This window comes from Panthera uncia (assembly GCF_023721935.1).
Source record: "Panthera uncia isolate 11264 chromosome A3 unlocalized genomic scaffold, Puncia_PCG_1.0 HiC_scaffold_11, whole genome shotgun sequence".
In the NCBI taxonomy this organism is placed as follows: Eukaryota; Metazoa; Chordata; class Mammalia; order Carnivora; family Felidae; genus Panthera; species Panthera uncia.
Window position 1 is genome coordinate 37,844,066 of NW_026057578.1, and position 20,711 is coordinate 37,864,776.

Consider the following 20,711-nt stretch of genomic DNA (forward strand, 5'->3'; position numbering starts at 1 on the left):
CCTCCAAACAGACACACAAGATCAACAGAATCAATACCCACACTGTAAGTTATGACTTCAACAATGGTTCTTAACTGATGCACAACACAGTTACCCTGGGAATGTTTCTGGAACAGAATACCTACAGGGGGGGCTTTACTGTACATATTCTAGAGAAAGAAATATTCCCAGAAGACTCTGGTGTGTTCCTGTGCTTAAGAATCACTGATTTACAAAGTTTCCAGAAGGCCCCAGTCTCCCAAACTACCCTCTTTAATGTGTAGAATTCCGTAATTTGTGACTTGCTAAGATACTGCTCTCTATTTAAATGCAAATTAGCATGAAATCTTATCATTTATTCTGAAGCATTGTTGTGTGAAAACTCTGTTAACTCTGCCTAGATCTGTCTTAAGGCTCTTCCTCTCAATTATCTATTACTTGATATTTGCCCTACCATTAGACCACTTCTTTCCCAACAGCCTCACAATATTCTTATCTTCTGCTTCACCTTAGCAGCTGGCCTGATTCCTTTACCTAGTGAGTGCTTTTCATTTCTGAAATGTGTGAATCCATGAACCATAGAATTCACACCTCACCGGACATGAATTTACCAGCTTTTCCCCATACAGCAGACTTTGATAGACCAGGAAGTATGGCTAGTTTCTGGGTCAGCTGGGTAATGCGTTAATGATCTGCCAGCCTCAGTTTCTGTATCTGCAAAGAGGGCCCCAAAACACAATTTCTGGCTCATAATAGGTGTGCAGGACATGTCCATTCTCACGTCTCCTTATGAGTTAAATGCCTGATGGTATATTTGAGCAGCAGGTAGGGAGTGGAGGCAATGGTGTCCTCTTGGGGCCCTTGAAATCAGGCCGTGCAGACCGCTGTCCACCCTTAATGTCCGTCCTCCCTGCTCCTGCATGCATTCCCGGGGGTATGACTGAGGGGCCCGAAGAGTCATTGGAACATGAGTATGTGACTATAAAACACGCTGTAACCTTGGAATCTGGACATCAAAAGGGAGAGCTTCAGTGCCTGATAAAAATGTGTGTTCCTCTTAGCAAACCACTCCAAACAGTTTTCCCCATCCCACTGGGAAGCTTGTCACTGCTAATGTGATTCTTATGATTCTTGCTGCTCTGTAGCCTCTTGATCTTTCCTGAGATCACTCTGCCCCTAAGTGTGTTGGAAACAAAATGTCCTGTCTGGTGTCCAGAGCTTAAAATAACAGACTGCTGGGTTCCTGCTGTCACACTGACACTTGACTCCAAGGTCTCTCCCCAGTACCAACCCCCCATGCCAGGGGGGAGAAGCCATGGGTGAATGGACAGACAAAGAAGGGGCAAGAGACAAGGAGATTAGTCATTCTCAGGCCATTCAAGCATTCTTTAACATCAGTTTGATTTTTCAGAAAGGTCAACTTCTTAAATTGTGAGAAATATTCTATGGAAACACTCCTCCCATCTCTAAAAACAGGGACAACATTTTCCAAGCAATGCTGCCTAAGGGCATGTTTGAGGTTGTCCATAGACAGTCTGTTGACTATTGCGACTGTCATGGTGGTGTGCTAAATAATTTAAGGAGGCAGAGCAGCATTCATTTCTTTGTGTGCATTTTTAAAGCCTGAGAAATAACAAAATAAGTCACTATGTGGCATCTGGGCATATTCATGTCTTGTCTGGTAGACAGGGAGCTTGCAAAATCTGCAGAAAATCGAGAGTGGCACTGGAGCTGGCTCACAAGCTTGTAAAATCCACCTCTTCCTCCTAGTGTTTCAGAGGGAAATGCCTCTCTCTCTCTCTCTCTCTCTCTCTCTCTCTCTCTCTCTTTTTGCATGCCAGTGGTTCAGCAGACAACAAATTTTCCTTCTTTAGCTTTTGACAGGTCATTCGGGGAGTCTCCACCGTCTGTGATGCCTTCTGGCCCTCTGGAGATTGACTTGTCCCAAACATATTTTTGGAAACGCCACAGACGATTGTTTTTATTAGGGGACTGCAAAGCTTTGTAGTGGGATGCTTTGTGTTTTATTTGTTTTCCTTCCCCTGCCCCAGCTGTTTTTGTTTTAACAGCACTGGAGAGAAGGTTAAAGTATTTGTGGCCTCCGTTAACCTAGCCCATCTCTCAAGTTGGCAGAGCTAGAAATCTGAATGGGTAGAACGGCAATGTACAGGTCAGCTGCCTGGATGGGTTCATCCATATTTTATCCAGCCTCATGAGAGGGGTGAGGGGGACACTTGGGTTGATCTCAAGTTGAATGAGCACTTTGGAGCAGACAGCTGTCAGGGGAGCAGGTCACCCGCCACAAAATGCACTACCCAAGCACCCAAGCACTGATTAACTGCTGAGATGTAATCTTGCCAAACAAGAGGCCACGACATGTACCCATTTTTTATTTTCCACATCTAACTGAGAAATAAGACATAGGGCACGGCTCTTACCACAGAATGCATGGCTTTGGGCTTGGACTGGCAATGGTGGCTATTTCTGAGATGTCTGAGTCTCCGTGGCTATACCTTGTCAAAAAACAAAATTCATGCCTGGGTCCCATTTCCATAGATACTTATTTAATTGGTCTGGAGTGCAGTCCGGGCATGGGATTTTTGCCAACCTGTCCAGATGATTCTGAGGTGCCATTGAGGTTACTTGGAACTACTTCCCTATGGAAAAAGGTAATTAACCTTTCAAACACCTGCTGCATGCCAGGCACAGTACTAAGCATGTTTCTACATTAACCCCTTTATTTCCACCTATCTTTTTGTGTGATAAGCTTATTTATCTGTATTTTACAGGTAAAACCAAGGTTTTAAGGCCTTAAATTATCCAGGTGGAGTTTGGTTTTTTAGTCCATTTCACTCCAAAGCCTATTCCTTTTTCAGAACCCAGAATATAGCAAAATAAACACTCGTATAAACTCTCCAGAACCCTACATAAGAGATCAGCTCACTTACTTATTTATCTGAGCAGAGACCTTCCCTGTCTTCTGTGTGATATGTGAAAGAAGAACCAGAAATTCTAGAATTAGAGACTTTGAGTGTTAGGAAAGGAATGTGGCTGCAATGCCCAATCTCTGTGCCACCCTGGCGTGGCCATCTCTGTACAAAAAGACAAGTGCTAAAATTTCCTCCTTCTCTTACAAACTCTTAAAGCAAGGATCTCAAAGCACAGCATAATTAATAAAATCACCCACATCCTGTCTAGATGAGTAGCATTTTATATATACAAATTCCTTTCTGCCCCCAGGCCCTACAAGAGTAGAATGTTTCCAATTTTAAAGAGTGAGCAACAGAGTAATTGAAAGGAGCTGTATCTTGGCCGATGCAAAGGACCTCAAAGGCATTAATAGTGATCTATATGAGAAAACATGGTGACCACGAAGTGTATCATAATGGCTTGTCAGCCATGCTGTGCTAAATGATTCAAAGATAGAAAAGACAGGGCAAGAAGAAAACATTGAATTCATAAGAGTCACTACCCCTGGGATCAATATTCTGATCTATTCAGTCAACTCTCCAAAGAATCTAGAAGCAGTAAAGTGATGACATTAGCTGATGATCCAGTTACTTGGGTTAATCAAGGCAAAGGGGACAGACGGGGCCAATTAAGTAGCTGGGCAGCCCAATGATAGATGAGTCATTATGGGCAAGCGCAAAGATAATGCCATTGGGAAAAGCAATTTAAGTCATTCATGCACTTCCAGGCCAGGAAATCCTTCTGGTCTTTGAGGGGGATCATTTAGGAATCATCAGACCCAGCCTGATGAAGTCATCTATTCATTGTGCAGCTAACAATCAACAAAAGAGCTAAACGTACAAGGCGACAGGCCATATGGAATACATTTTGGTGGCTGATGTATATCTCTGCCTTCATTTGAATCACCTTCATTAAAACAAGTCTTACTCCAGCCCCTCTTTTTCTTTTCATTCTTCTTCTACAATATCTCCCTACTTGTTATGCTATCACCTCCCTAAACATGCAGTCTTGATGTATAGATGAATTTTTAAAATAAAGACAAATTTAAATAAATTTAAATAAATAAACTGTGAACATACAAGTTTCCAAGAAACCCTTCAGCATGTTACAAAGCAATTCATCTTTAAGCACCAAGGAGGATTTTTCTATGCAGCAAAAATTTAACATATGAGTTAAAGTAAACCATACTTGGAGCTACCTGTTCCTTTAAAACCAAAGGCCAAACCAGGGACCCCAAAATGAAGGTTACCAATGATTGCCATGTTAATAAATTCGGTGAACACTAATTTATCTCCTGAGTTGTCTTCTTCCTCTATGATTGCTGTTTTTGTCATCCTTTTAAGTTCATTCTCTTCCCAACCATGAAATGTTGGATTCTTCAATTCCCGTCCTTTTTTTCTCAATCTACCCATCGCTCCAGCCTTATCTTGCCCCACATTTAACCACATCTTACCTGGTTCTCAACTACTCTTTTCTTCTACAAAACACTAGACCATTGCACCTGTTTCCTATACCTGAAATGCTGTCCTCTGATATTTTGCCTGTTAACATTTGTCCACCTTTCTGATCTCAGCTCACTCATCATTTATTGACTTTCTCAAATTTGCTCCAATCTTTCTAATATGGGTTCTCATAACACCATATAGCATTCTCTACAGCACTTATTAGATTTGCAATTTTACATCCATTTTTAGATGTAATATCAGTCTTCCCACTAGACTATAAGCTCTCCTCTGTTCCTCCATATGATGACAAACATGTAGCTTGAGGATGACCTCATTCTTATACTTCTTCTTCAGCAGATCTGAAAGACTGATGAGCCCAGGTTGTATTCCATAGCCAATATTCAAGGGGATGGAATATCCCAATTGGCCACGTCTTGATCATGGGCTACCCTTGTAGCAAAGAGAAAAGTCAGGGCCAACTCTAACTGAACATCATGGACCTTTGGAGGAAGGATGCTGAGCTGGAAATGCCCACTGTGAATCCTTTTGTCAAGACACAGTCTGGGGCCAACTCTCCAAGAAGGAACTGGAGAAACCTGATTAACATATTTATTGACATTTTTACCCATTTTCCACCAGGAGAGTTAAAGATACCAAGGATCGATGTCCAGAATATTGAAAAATTAGTAGAACAAGGGCTCTGATCAGTTTTAATGGACACCTGACCAATCATAATGGAGGTCAGCTATAGCAGCTGTTCCTGCTCAATAGCCACCTTGCATCAGATGCAAACACTGGAGTGATTTACAGGGGACTTAAACATCCAGTTCTGTTCAATCTTCTGTATTGAGCACACACACTCTGGTTTTGGCTGTTTTGCTCATTTACTTCATAGACATGTTTCTTCAGAACTCTTTCCACTCTTTAATTCCCTTTGTCCTCTCATATGTGTGATGTCCTCACTGGGACACACATGGAGGCCAGAGGCTTTTGAGCTGAAGCACCAATAACCTGGAAATGGACACAGGTACCTTCCTTGACCTTCTGTTTGGAGCCCACACCATCATTTTTTGTGGTTGGGGAAAACAGAGGTCCCCTTCTTCCCTTCCCTCTATTCCCTTCCCTCTATTACTCTACTACTATCAAATGCCTCAGAAAACAGTTGTGGTCTCAGCTGGACCTATTTTTGTTCAGGGATGTGCTACCCCTTCAAGTTCAGGTTAGGTGAAATGCTCTTTGATTGGAGACTTAGATGAGAAACAACTTAATGGGTCAGCTCAAGTTGGCTAAAACAACTGGTGTGTGTGTGTGTGTGTGTGTGTGTGTGTGTGATTTCTTGTCACATTCCCTTTCCCTGAGTTAATGTCTTTAAAGCACTTAGAACAGAATCCATACATAGTAGGTACCTAGTAAATGATGGTTCATTTCCTTCCTTCTTACTAGACACCCTTTTTGTCCCCTCATCACCCCACAGACTAGCCTACTTCACCCCACAGACTAGCCTACTTTTAGTTGCTAGCAGTACCTAATAACACCATCCCCCCCCCCCCCCCCCGCCCTGCCCATTGGATCCTGTCTTCCAGACTTAGGACAGTTCTCAGATATCAGTGCCCACACTTGCTCACCAAGAGATATTACCCACCCTATTTTGAGCCCCTCCCAGCTAACGATGCAGGTCTGCAGAAAGACTTAGGAATGCTTGCCAAGTCAATCTGACCTTTGCTTCTCTCTTCCTGGTGGTATTGATGGATTTCATGCCTGTCTCCTTTCAGGGCTTCAGAGAGTACGGCAACTTGCAAAAAATACAAGATACTTCAGACAGAGACTGAACGAAATGGGATTCATTATCTATGGCAATGAGGAATCTCCCGTCGTTCCCCTGCTCCTTTACATGCCTGCTAAAGTAGCGTGAGTATTCAGTAGACTCTCAGAATAACAGTGGAGCCTCAGGGTGATCTGACAAAGACAGTGCTTCTGACTCTATGAGGCTCCTTCAACATTGGCATTGCTTATGCACTTTGAATGGGGTGCTGAGTTCAGAATTCATTTGTATAGCTTCTCGGAAGCCCCCGGCCAACCCATCAGCAGGGCCTTTTCACAGGTCTTCTAAGAAGGGAATCAAGGGGCACTTGGGTGGCTCAGCTGGTTGAGCATCCAACTCTTCTCTTGATTTCAGCTCAGCTCATGATCCCAGGGTCATGTAATTGAGCCCCACATCAGGCTCCACACTGAGCATAGAGCCTGCTCAGGACTCTGTCTCTCTCCCTCTCACTCTCTCTTTCTCTCAAGTAAAAAACAAATTTAAAAAAAGAAAAGAAAGGAACCATGTGCTAAGGCTCACCACATTTGAGCTCTGTGAATTTGGGTGTCACCCGCTGGGTCTCAACTGTAAATTAAGGATGAACCTGTGCCTCCTTCTGCCCCATGATCTTTTTCAAGGAGAACATCTGAAGACCATCTCTCCCAACATGTGAAAACAACATTACCAGGCTCTGTGCTTTCTCCACTGATTTTTCATGGCCATCCTCAGAAGAAGGCACCCTTATTTCAAGTGTGGGAGAAACTGAGGCTGATAACAATTAAGTAGTTTGCCCAAACTCCTACAAGTTAAGCAGTAATAAAATCAAGAGACTACCAAGAGACAAACCCAAACTTGGGCTCATGCTCTGAACACCAAACTTTAAGCCTCCCCTATAAACCTGTGCGGAGTTGTTTCCCATTGGTTACAGCTCTGAAATTGAGCATGAGAATAGCTGCATAAAGAGAAAAAAATGACTATTTCTCAATACGGCATAGACAATTTTATACATGAGCCATTCTCCAACCTGCCACACACTACCTCTGTTATTAAAAGGAACTTAATTAAAATCCTTTCTAAATTTAAAATATTTATTTGGGTGTCTGGCCATGTGCACGATGGAAAGTAATAGTCAACATATATTTATGAGATTCTACTGGTCCTGACTCTCCTGCAACATAACCCTATTGTTGGAATTTTTTATTTTTGACTCTCTAACAGTCTGAATAGGTTGGCAGAGTATTTTAAGTATAGATAAGGGGCTCTGGGGCTATCAGTTGAGAACTCATGATGGGTAGGAATGAATTATTAGTTTCTGAAAGATTGATTCTTCAGCGTATGCTTTTGTATTATTTCACCACAGCAAAATAACAAAACACACATATGAGTTCTTTAGTGTGCCACACCATTACCATCAGTGGGTCCTTTGTTCACAGATCTGGGTCAGGCTATGCATGTAGTGGGCAAGAAGACGGTGTGCTACAGAAACATCACACAGGATACTGCTCTGTACTTATGGCAGGGAGGAGGTATAACTGTGATTCAAAATAGCAGATAATCCCAAACCCTTTACCATCTGATTTCAGAAGGCACAAAAGAAAGCCTATGTTTAATCAGAGTGGTTGGCAAAATGGTGTGTTCTGGAAGTAAGATTCCACACTTAGCCCATGTCTATCTAATATTTTATCACTAGCTCAAATGAAGACACCATAAATAAATTTGTTTTATTTTTGAGAGCCTCAAGTGCACAACACCGGAGGGAGGCAGTAGGGAGTGTAACGGATAGTTCTGACTTTGATGGTGGAGGTTGGAAATAGAATCTCAACATGCTGGAAAAATGAATCCATCTAATGAGAAGAGTTCACAAATAGTAAAAACAAATGCATTTAAATTCAATAATTCAACTTTGCGATAACAAAGAGAGAGGGAGTACCTCTGCTCTTTTATATGTCAGGAATCCTAACTGGACAACAGCTAATATGAAAAATAAAAACAGGGTGTTACTTGTAAAAGTATGCTCCTTGGTGTATTGAGGAGTCTGGAATGAGAAAGGATTTGACTCTACCTCTTCCTACCTGGGGGATCTTGGACAAGTTGTGCAAACTTCTGAAGCCCCAGTTTTCTCATTTTTAAAATGGGATGTAATTGTGCCTATTTCATAAGGCCATTGTGAAGATTAAGCAAGATGAGGCCTATCAGAACATGTTGTTTCTTATACAGGAGCTGGCCATGTGCACGATGGTCTAGGTGGGAACTGTTATTAGTAGTAGTATTAACTATCGATGTACATAAAGCATTTAATATAGTACTTGGTATACTATAATAACTTAATCAATGGTAGTTATTATTATTACTGCTACTTCTACTGCTACAATTATTATTATTATTGTTATTAGTTTCAACTGAGTGCAAAAATGAATCACCATGGTTGCATGGCTCTCCAAAATAATTATTGCAATCTTTGGCTGCATTAATAAAAAATAGACTTTCCAGGAAAATAGTAGGTAGATATCCTGCTATTGTCCGTGTCAAATATGCTATGTCAGACACCAGATGATGTGTCTATCTAATGCCTTCCAGTTTCACATGGTATTATGGAGGAGATGATGTGGCTGAACACTGATTATATGCTGAGTAAGACTCTTACATCAACAATCACTCACCAAGGCTGGGATGCTTAGTCCTAGTTTACAAATGAGGACAGAGACCCACAAAAGTTAAACTGCTAAGAGTCACTCGGATTGTAGATAGTAGAGCCCAGAATTTTTTTTAAATTTTTTTTGTTAACGTTTATTTATTTTTGAGACAGAGAGAGACAGAGCATGAACAGGGGAGGGTCAGAGAGAGGGAGACACAGAATCTGAAACAGGCTCCAGGCTCTGAGCTGTCAGCACAGAGCCCGACGCGGGGCTCGAACTCACGGACCGCTAGATCATGACCTGAGCCGAAGTCGGCCGCTTAACCGACTGAGCCAACCAGGCGCCCCGAGCCCAGAATTTAAAGCCAGTTCCATTGGCCTCCTACACCAGAGCTCTTTTCAGTGTATAGCACAGCCTCTGAAGCTTCAGTCCACGGAGGAAAACATGCACGTCTCATTAAAGCAACACAGACTATAAGTTTAACTCTCTTTAATGTCATCTTTGGTGAATCAAAAGGCATCAATCACTGCAATGGAAAGAAAAATCTAATTGCTTGGGTTGTCTATGGAAACTTAGAACAGGTTAGTTACAAAAGGTAATATCGTGTATTGTTGGCGGGAGTTGCTGGCAAGGGCCTCCCTGCTGCCTGGCCTTGTTTCCTTCTCAAATACTTCTTCAATGGAAAGTTTATACATAGAAAAGCTTTTGAGACAAGGAGTTAATTGTAGAAGCCAGTGTATGAGCACTTGATCTTTCATTTGCTCATTTTAAACCCTTTGATTTTACTAAAGAATTGTGATTTCTCCACATTTCCACCGACTGCAGAATGAAAATAAAGTCTCTAGCCACATATCCTTTTGGGCAAAGTTTTGTTGCAGCTCTTACCACTGGAATCTTCTATGACGTTCAGTACAATGTGATTTCACCTATGAAACATTCACTCAGATAATCAAGAATGTATTTATTATTTGGTACAGAGTTTACCAAATAAACGTGGGCCTTGTGATACACTTGGAGGATGAGAGGATACAAGAGGCGGGGATGCTATACATAACACAGTGCTAATGTTTTTATTATTATTATTCTTATTATTATTATCCACATAGTTTGGTTTCTTGCAGCCCACACTGGCTTTAATTTGCTTTGGGGAGTACAAATCCAGAGGCTCATTATATAAAATGTTCAGGGCAATCAGACACATTAACTGGAGAAGGCCAGGTTTAGTAGTGTAAATTTTAAGCCCAAAAGTGCTCCAGGGAGGCCTCAGATTAGCCTAATGAATCAACAGTCATATATTTTGCTCTGCATTCTTTGGCAAAACTCGCTTCCTCTGGTACAAAGAGAAACATGCAGACAGTGAAAATGGTCTTTTGGGAGTCCCGAAAAGTAGCCTGAGATCATGGGTCAGGTAGTTTGTATTCTAGCAATAAAAGCCCTTGCCTTGTTTCTCAGATAATTATGAGCTCTCATCCTGTGTAGTTCCATGGGCAGCCTTCCATAGGGTGAACAAGAAAGAGAAAGAACAGCCTCTGTTTTCAAGCTTTCTCAGAAAGCTTCATCTCCTTGTTAATCTTCCCAGTCCAAATAGAAGGCGTATCTTGCCTTGCATAGGCCACAGGGCCAGAGAGGCAGTGTTCTCAGTAGGTCATGCAATCTCCATCACTTTGTCTGATAACATGCATTCTGCATCAGGTAACCAAAAAGGCAGACAGCTCCATGGCAAGAGGAATGAATAAATGAACAGGCTCATTCTCCACGTCTGGTTCAAGAATCCTTCCTGAGTTATGACTGGAAGGTTTGTGTGGTGCTGTCAGCTTCCAGCCTAAAATAGGACACCAGAAACCTCTTAATGCTAAGAACAGATCTGAGGCATTTACCTTGATTGTGAGCAGAGACATTTCATAATTAAGGTTTCCCACAGAGAGCAACAGAGCACAAAGTGGGCAAAGATTCACTTGGGGGCACATGCCTTTTTGTCTGATGTTGGCTCTTAGCACAAAAAAATTGCAGACTTTGAGAGCTTGATATTCTAGAATTGTCACTGAGATTAGCTCTGTGAAAGAAGGAGGCTAGAAGAAGATAAGAGAAAGGAATCAGAGCTTAGAAAGGTTTTACCCTGTGTCAAAAAGCATTGCAGTTATAGGACTTATATCCTACAGGCTGCATCTATGGACCAGCCACTCTGTGTATGCACATTTTCCCTGTCTCCCTCCCCATTTCCCCTTGAACCCAGTCAATGGGTTTATTATCCCTGACCATACCTGGATGTATTCATTCATACAATAAAAAATGAGGAGACCCTTGCTGTTTTCCATGTCTGGTTTAATGAGGGCAAAAAATATATATCTTTGGCTCTGGAGTGAGAATACATACAGCTTAGGATTGGCTCCTGCAGACCCTCAGATCCTGGTTCTCAAATTCTTGTCACTAAGTACAGGCTTCTTGAAATTTCCATATTCTGCTATTGGTATTACATTTTTAAAACATACAACTTTGCACTTCATGTATGTTCTTTCTTTATGCAATTGCATTGTGTTAGCTTTGGGGTTTTTATTCCTAGAAACCCTTCAGACAAAGGATGCCAACTTGTTAAACCAGGGTTACATACATCAGCTTTTTCTGCTCTATGTCAGAGACTCAGTACTCACAATGCTCTAATGAATGTGCTGGACCCGATAATATACACACTCAGCCATGGGTGCCATGGAAGAACTCCCCCATTTCCTTGTCAATTATATGTGACAGAAGCTTAGTAACTTTAATCATTTTTACTTATTGATATAAAATAAGAAATGTCAACTAGCCATATTCTTTCTCCTGCCATGTAACTTTGTCATCTCTCAGTTAACCTCCTCTTTTACCTTTCCCATAGGGCTTTTGCAAGGCATCTATTAAATAGAAAAATCGGGGTGGTGGTCGTTGGATTTCCAGCTACTCCCCTCGCAGAAGCTCGGGCTCGGTTTTGTGTTTCAGCAGCACATACCCGGGAGATGCTAGACACGGTAAGTACATGACAGGCCAACAGAATCTCCAGCACTGGTGCCTTGCATTCTGAGCACATTCATTTACTGAGCTAGCTTCGGTGTCCCTGGGTTTCTCTTGGTGGTGTAGAAAAACAACACTCATAAACTCACTGCTAAAAAAGCTAGGGTATGCCAACAACGTCCAACAATGTGATCAACTCAGGGGATAGAAAAGAAAATGAGTTTGTGAAGACTTAACTCAAGTCAGTATTTGGCTTCATAAAACAGACTGAGTAGCCACATGTTATGCTATTTACTTGTTCTTAAGTGCAAAAGCTAACCTGACGTGTTATTTCAGCATTAACTTCCCACAACCTGACATTTTTCGTAGCCACCAAGCCCATCATAATAAAATATGATCCAATGAAGCAACATGTTGGAAAAACAATAACAAAGACAGATCTATCATATCATCCAGACCTACATGAGGTGTAAACGATTTAAAAACCACATTTCATTGTCCTTTGGTTTTGATCTTTATGTAAATGAGTGATATCAGAAAACTAAGCCATCTCAATCAGTGTGGGGTTGATGGAACTGTCTCATAATGTCAATGCAGTTTAGCAAACACACTGACTGTCTAGTATGTGCAAAACCCTAGGGCAAAAACTCTAAGAGGTGGTACTAATAAATAAGCAACTAGTGATAATATTGGACAAAATAAATTCATCTTGGAAAAGAAATATGGACAACTGCGGAAGCATGAAGGTAGAAATGATATATGAGATTATATGAATTCGTTCATTACATATGAATAAGTTATGTGCAAAGATGTGAATTAATTATGTGTATATGTGTAATATACATACACCTATAATGACTCATAATATATAAAGATATATATGGATATGGATATTATATATATATTTCACAGGAGAGGTGACTTTTGAGCTAGGCCTTTTTTTTTTTTTTAATGTTTATTTATTTTTGAGGGAGAGAGACAGAGCACGAGCAGGGGAGAGGCAGAGTGAGAGGGAGACATAGAATCCAAAGCAGGCTCCAGGCTCTGCGCCGTCAACACAGAACCTGATGTGGGGCTCGAACTCATAAACTGTGAGATCATGACCTGAGTGAAAGTCAGACGCTTAACTGACTGAGCCACCCAGGCACCCCTGAGCTAAGGCTTTTTTAATAAAAGTTATGGAACATCATCCAAGGTTTCTGACCAAAGGAGTGACATAATCATGTTACTACAAAATAAATGTAACAAATTGATTGGAGAGGGAAAAGGCAAGAAGAAGGGACCTAAAATGGAGCTGTTTGAAAAAAAAAAAAGAGAGATGACAAGATCAATGGCAGTAGAAACAAAGGAAATGTATATATGAACAGACATCGTAAATGCACGGAGCTGCCAAGACTTGGCAAATGATCACATGCAGGGAACATTTGGGACGAGGGAATCAAAGATAATTCAAGGTCTCCAGACCTGGTGAATGGAAGGATGGTAAAGCTAAACCATTTATATGAGATAAAGTATGCAATAAAGAACAGCAAATCATTGGGGCGCCTGCGTGGCTCAGTCGGTTAAGCGTCCGACTTCGGCTCAGGTCATGATCTCGCGGTCTGTGAGTTCTAGCCCTGCGTCGGGCTCTGTGCTGACCGCTCAGAGCCTGGAGCCTGTTTCAGATTCTGTGTCTCCCTCTCTCTCTGCCCCTCCCCTGTTCATGCTCTGTCTCTCTCTGTCTTAAAAATAAATAAATGTTAAAAAAAAATTAAAAAAAAAAAAAAGAACAGCAAATCATCAATGAGACTAGAGGAACAAAACAAGTTCAGTTTTAGACAGGTTGGGATTATATGTCTATGGGTCACCTGTGAAAAAGAAAATCAGATTCTAAGCTTAGGAGCATATGCAATGCTGGAGCTTCTGTAGTTTGGGCAGCTGAGGGATCATGAAAGCAAAGGTAGAGGATATAATTGTCCAAACACAAGTGAACAGGCCAAGGACAGGCTCCGGCAGAGTGCCCGTCTCCCAGCGTAGACACGGGAACCACAGGTGAGGAACGAGACTTCAGTGGGGCTAGAGCAGTCTGAAAAGACACAAACTAGTGTAGTGTTAAACATAGTAAGAAGGAAAAAGTTTCAGGGAGGGGGAGGATCAAAGTGTCCCCAAGAGATGGGAAGAAGCTATTGGATTAGCAATTAGCAGGAGCTCGATGTTCCTCCAAGCAGACAGGTTTAGGAGAATATAGGGAACGGAAATAAGAATACAACAAATAAAAAAGTGAATACTTTGAGCTCCAATAATAAATTACACACACACATACACACAGAGTCTCCATGTCTCTCTGCTTCACCATTACATTCTTAGGACTTAAACCAATGTATACTCCAGAGTACATACATAATAACAACTTTCTGCATGGCACACTAATAACTGAACAAATTCTAGGTCTTTGAGATGATAGGTGAACTTTGTTGTTGTTCTTTGTATCTTTCCATATTGCCCAGGTTCTCTAAAATGAGTTATTTCTAGTAATTAACTTTAATAAATTATTTATTTTTTTCAAAAAGTAGTCAAATATTTCAAGGAGTTTGACAGTAAAACCAAAAAAAGGTTTAGAAAAAGCGCTTGAAAATTGGGAAATACTTGAGCATGTTTACACATTAAGGGAGGAAAAGAGTAAAGAGAGCGGCATTAGGCATGGTAGAGCAAAGGAGATGGCTGGGGAGAAGCACCCAGAGATGACAGAAGGAGATGGGCAGCAGGGGTGGATTTGTATTTTTTGTGATCTCAACAGCATTGAAACATTCATGAATGTCCAACTCTGTAGACATCAGACCTTGTGATTCTCTTTGCAAGTTCTTAATTCCTTTGGACTACCTGGTTTGGAAGGAGCACTGAGACATCATCTAGACAGATGCCTCTAAACTTTTGAAATCAGGCACCTACATCAATAAAAAATTGTGAGCATATTCCTCAATATACACATAAGGGAAAGTGAAAAATGACCCATGAACAGCCAGGGCATTAAGGTAACAACTGAACATTAAAATAACATATTAGACAAGTCTCCTCCATGACCATGTTTGGAACAAGACAGAGACGAAGCCACTTTACAAACACAAAATGCCTCAGAATTTCCTTCTTCTAACATGATTGCTGCTCCTTTACCAATCACCCCACCTTAGGCATCCTGCCCTCCACCTAAGAATTTGGCACATAGCCAATCACTGAATTTCTCCTGCTCCAGACAACATCCAACCCAGAACTGGTCCCTGCTTCCTTAGAGTCATCTGGAGCACAAGTCCAAATGTGATAAGGAGACCTTCCCAACTCCCTCTTCCTAAGATGGTTCTTCTGAAATACACACTCCCAGCTGCAGCAAGTGGAATAAACCTACCTTCATTTGAGTACAGGTGTGCTCTGGGTAGTCTGATCAATGGGCTTCAACACAAATCCATTTATAAGTTATATATGCATTTTCAATATATTACGTACATTTTGTAGCAGACACAAAAATGGAAGCTAAAAAGGTTGAAATTAACCTGAATAGAAAAGCCTATGTTTTCCTCCCATACCTTCCAGGAATTGTCTTTCCTACCCCCCACCCAGGTATGCAGATGCATGCCCTGTATTACTCCATCCCCGCCTTCAGCAAAGAGCAACAGACACTATCCTAGTTGATGTCCTTTTAAATCCAACTTTTGTTACTTTGTCTTAGTGCTTAGATTTGCTGGAAAAATTTAGAAAGTACATTGAAGTAAAAAGAACATTTTAACCACCCGTAATGCTACCACCCAGAAATAGATGAGTCTTCACATATTGGTGGGTACTTAACTTGATGCCAGTTTGAAAGACTTCCCAAAGAGGAAAATCCTTATGCTCCACTAATCATTCGTTCCAGTGTTAACAAACATCTTCCCTTTTTCAAAGCATTAGATCCTAATATTGTCTGTCTCAACGGACAGGGTAAGAAAGATAGGCCTAAAAATGTTAAAAGGGCATATCCCCAGTACCATAAGATTAGTGATATATTAGATTTTGTCTGTCCTGGATCTTGGTTGTTTCTTGGGAAAACTGGGGATACATTTTCCTGCCTGAATGGAGAGAACTGAAATGGATGAGTTCTCGGTCCCTTAAGGTTTTAAGTTTGATGATTCCATGGAACACAGAGATGAGTGTTTAATAGCTGGGGGTAGGGAAATTTGGGAGAGAGAAGAAGACACTAATCAGCTCCCGCAGTGTTCCATTTTGCTCTTGGCCATTTATGTCATGAAGACATAACCCAGTTGTAACCTGCAACCTTACCTTTTTCTTCCACAAGCTTATATATAATTCATTAAATTTTAAAATAAGGCCTGAAAGGGTAAGCATGCATCAGATACTTTTATTCCTCTCTTCACACCCCCAAAATAAGTTAAATATTCATAATATGGGGTAGGCTGTTAAAGAATATGAAATAAAATGAATTAGCATCTAAGATTCCTCTACAGCTGGTTTGTAAACCACACCTTAATGATTTGGATCTTTCTCCTTTTCTTTAAAATCAAAGAAGATGGCAAAAGAAGATTGTATCTCTGAGGCTCTGGATTGCAGAGCCATTTAGGAGTTTAAACAATAACTGATGGAAGGCAATCTCTTTGCAGGTTTTGGAAAACCTGGATGAAATGGGTGATCTCTTGCAACTGAAGTATTCCCGGCACAAGAAGTCAGCGCGCCCTGAACTCTATGATGAGACAAGCTTTGAACTGGACGATTAAGTCTCCTGGTCCTGAATTGCACCTAAAGACTTTGCCAGAAAGACCTCCCTCCCTGACTCAAAAGGAACATAAATGGATTTCTCCCCCTTTCTAAGGACAATTTTGGTTTCTGAACCAGCTGAATTGAACTGAAGGAAATGTCATGTTTTTAATGTCTCCAATCCGGAACTGCAAAGACAAAAATATGGTTCCAGATTTTAACTTTTCTCCTCATCCAAGTATCCTGCTACAAACACATGCACACGCACGCATGCGCACACATGCACATACACACACTCACACATACACACACACACACACACACACACACACACACACACTTCCTAGAACATTTTTAATGGCAATGAGCCTGTGTTTTAGCTGCTACTGTGCAGCCTCTTTGGTCCAGACTCTTTCAGGCATTCCAACCAAATGAGAGGGTTTTGATTTTTAATTCAGTAGATTCTCACTCTGTGTTTACTTATTTCATCTGCAGACATGAGCAGAGGTGGTGGGCAGTAGCTGACCTCCTTGTTTCACCCATGAATGCCCCAGCTAGAACTCATCTGTATCATGGGGAGCTCCAGGCAGGAGGGTAAAGAAATATTGCTTCTACCATTTGCCACATTTGGACTTTTTCCAAGGACAAGTGTCAAAAGCCATAGTTAACGTTTGGAGGAAGAGAGCAGAATCGGCCAGCAGTGACTAAAGACGTCTTTGAAGGAAACTTTTCTTTTCCTCTCGCTGGTCTCCTACAGTTTTACAGCTGAGCTTTTGAGGTTTGGAAAATCCAAGACTTTTGTTTCGTAAGGAAGGGGGCAGAAAGCAAACACAAGCCAATTTTAGGCCTAGACTAAAACTGTAATGTTATAGCAACTGGAAGGTTGTCTGTGCCATGTGGAGTGAATGTTTAGCTTGCGAACATAGCCCTTATTACTTTAAGGAATGAGTTGTCATTTTCCTATTAAATTTTGAGTAAATGGTGAGATTCAATTTCCTTTAGAGTTGACTCTCAAGACTATACTTGAATGTATTGATTCAAAAACAACATTTAAAAGCAACTTCTTTTCAACTTTTTTAACACTGACACCCCCATTCAGACCTATTAAAGAGTTCTTACTGTCTGCTGGCACACGAACTCCAATTCTGGTGTAAAGTAGGCTTATACACTATTGAGCGACTAATTGTAATTTACCTCCGTTCTCTCTCTGTCTCTTTCTCTCTGTCTCTGTTATGTCTGTCTTTCTCTCCTTCTAAATGTGAACACAAACTTATCTGGAATAGTACCCTTTTGCTAATTGGATCTAGTTGGTATGGAAAAAGCCAGTGGAAAACCTTATCTTTAACAAGCTCCCAGATGGCTCCCAGATTTGGAAACTCCAAAGAGCAATGGTGACCTTTTAGCAAAGCTTCTGTAATAGTTTGAATGAGTTACAGAACATTCCACTCCATCAAATGACAGTATAAACAAATCACTTCAAGAGAGGTTTGACTTGTGACACAGATGGACCCAAGCTTTCATGCTGTGCACCGAGAAAGAAACCCAGCCTGAAGCACCAGTGTTGGATACAGCAATATGCCCTGATGCTCACAACTTATTAAAGGATAAAGGTGATCCGTGTAGAGAGCTTTTTATGGGGAAAGTATAACCCCTACTAGGTACATCAGTTTAAAAGTGGATCACAATGGTAAAGTTTCTCATAAACATTTGTTAGGATCACTCTTAGCAAAAGAGGAGAGGGAGTGGTTCTGAAAATGCAGTTGCCCCATCCCAGGACTAATATTGATAACTAAATTCCAACTCTTCCCAATGAATTGGCATAGGATTACTTATGCAAAGAAAATATATGTAGCATAAATGTCCCCAAAAAAGGAAGACATGTAGGTCTTCTCACTCTAGAATGTGCACTTAAGTGTGCCTGGGTGGCTCACTCAGTGAAGCGCCGACTTCGACTCAGGTAATGACCTTATGGTTCATGAGTTTGAGTCCCGAGTCAGGCTCTGCACTGCCGGTGTGGAGCCTGCTTGGTATTCTCACTCTCTCCTCTCTCTCTTCTCCTCCCCTACTCATGCCTTCTCTCTCTCTCAAAATAAATAAGTAAAACTAGAAAGAAAGAAAGAAAGAAAGAAAGAAAGAAAGAAAGAAAGAAAGAAAATGTTCATTGAAACAAAATTGATTCTAGTTAATTACCCAAAATGCATAAGTGTGTTCAGTCCTATAGAGGGAACAATAGACAAAGAGGCCAGTGAAACATCTGGGCTTCACCTGAGGTACAGTAAGCAGTAAACATCCCCTTCCATTCTGGATGTCCATGACCTTCATACACATCTTCACACCCACGCTTTGAGTTTTAAGCTTATAAAGGGATATCTTTGTGACCAGTGTGCCTTTTATGGAAGATCCGGAGTCTAAGTCATGATAGGAAAATAATTACTTACCCACCCCGCCTGGGGAGCAAGGCTGACATTACTCCTCCTGTTTCATCAAGATCCTAGGGCAATTTATTACATTCTCAAGTGCAAGATTAAAAAAAAACACACTCTCTGTCAGAGGGTCTACACTGAATACACTTATGAGGACAACTAAATGCAATGCACATTAGGAGGGGCCCAGATCCCATAGGGCTGGTAATATAAGGGCACATGTCATATAGAGTGAAATTGGTTAAGAGGGTGATTGTGAGAATTTTTAATTTTTATAAGAAAATATCTGCTAGGTTAATAAAAGCATAATTTCAAATCAATAGGAATTATTGAATCTCAGTAACTATACCACAGCCAAAATGTCCCTTTGGCCGGTTCTGTTGAGAAAGAGAATTTTCTAACAAAACTCTGTTATGCACCCCAACCTTCCCAAATGCATACACACACACACACACACACACACACACACACACTTTCCCCTTCCTTTACAGAGCAAGCAAGAGTATAAAGGTACAGAGACGAGAATCTGGCTGGCTGATAGATAGATGGAAGATGTTCTAAAAATGGCCTTTAGTGAAACAGTAGATAAAGGATGCAGACTGATTTTGTAAGGGAAATAAATTTGTGTAACGGAAATGGCATAGACACATTCCTAATCTTATTATGGAACTGTATTGTGGATGTTTGGCTACATTGCCTTTCAGCATGCTTTGGTTTGACAGACACCATGGCCTTCAGAATTTACTAGGAAGCTTGTTAAAATGCAGATCCCTGGGCCCCACGCCAGACTTAACTGAATTAGAATAGCTGTTGGTGCTCAGGAATTTACATTTTAGCAAGTCTCCTCAGGGGATTCTAATCCATGTCATAGTTTGAGAACCATTGTTGGAGCTCTTGTTTTGACTGATCAGTTGTCTCTAATTAAACATAACAGAAACTCTGTCCTGTCTGTTGATAATTAAGGGTGCTTATACTACTAAAGTAAAGTGAATTATTCCAACCTTTTCTCCTCAATGGGACATTTTGTTCCCATTTTCCAGGTACTTTCTTTTTCTACAAAATTGGATATTTGCCTCTGATTATTTATTTATTCCAACAACAGCTCTTGAATAGGGTAAAAGTCTTAACAGTTCTTCAAACATGCAATGCTCCTCTGTATTTTCTACAGAGATAGCAAATTTTATAAATGGCCTACTCTTACTTAAAATATTTGATAAGGAAACTTTAACTCCTTAAATATGTACTTTGATTTACGGCAATAATAACAATTATATTTTGAACTTATCTGGTGATCTCTTGGCCATTTTTCCTAGTCTCAGTATAATCAACTTATTTGAAGTCTGTTTTCTCAGAACACCTTATGTAGCTGTGTAATTTTAAGAAATTAAAAGGTGTCTGTATTTTAAATGTTTTGAAGCAATTATTATGGGACACTGTCTTACAGTATTGTGGGCTGTGTGTGTGTGTGTGTGTGTGTGTTTCACTGAAACACTTGAGGTGACCAATGTCATTTCATTCTGCCTATGAAATGTTAGTTTCTTTAATAGACAAATCACCAAAATAGACAATATAAAAAATAATTGATGGTTTTGTGTTAGTTTGGGTTACCCTAAATAAAGACTCAGATAGAGATTTGCGTTTAAGAATTCCATTAAGGAAAATTGGCAAGAGTGGTAGTGCTGACTTGAACTGTGTCAAAAGAACCAATTGTGCCCATCTGTTTCCACCTCCTCCTTCTGTGACATCACCTTGG

At 40.7% G+C, this 20,711-nt stretch overlaps 1 protein-coding gene across 1 annotated transcript in view; it reads left to right on the plus strand.

The window, feature by feature from the left end:
* Positions 1-17,584, plus strand: part of SPTLC3 (serine palmitoyltransferase long chain base subunit 3) — a 131,076-nt gene extending 113,492 nt beyond the window's left edge. The window contains exons 10-12 of the mRNA XM_049651143.1: positions 6,167-6,302; positions 11,704-11,833; positions 16,442-17,584. Of these exons, the coding sequence (XP_049507100.1) occupies positions 6,167-6,302; positions 11,704-11,833; positions 16,442-16,555 (380 nt within the window). The 3' untranslated portion in view covers positions 16,556-17,584. The remainder of the gene's footprint in view (positions 1-6,166; positions 6,303-11,703; positions 11,834-16,441) is intronic.
* The last annotated feature ends 3,127 nt before the right edge of the window (positions 17,585-20,711 follow it).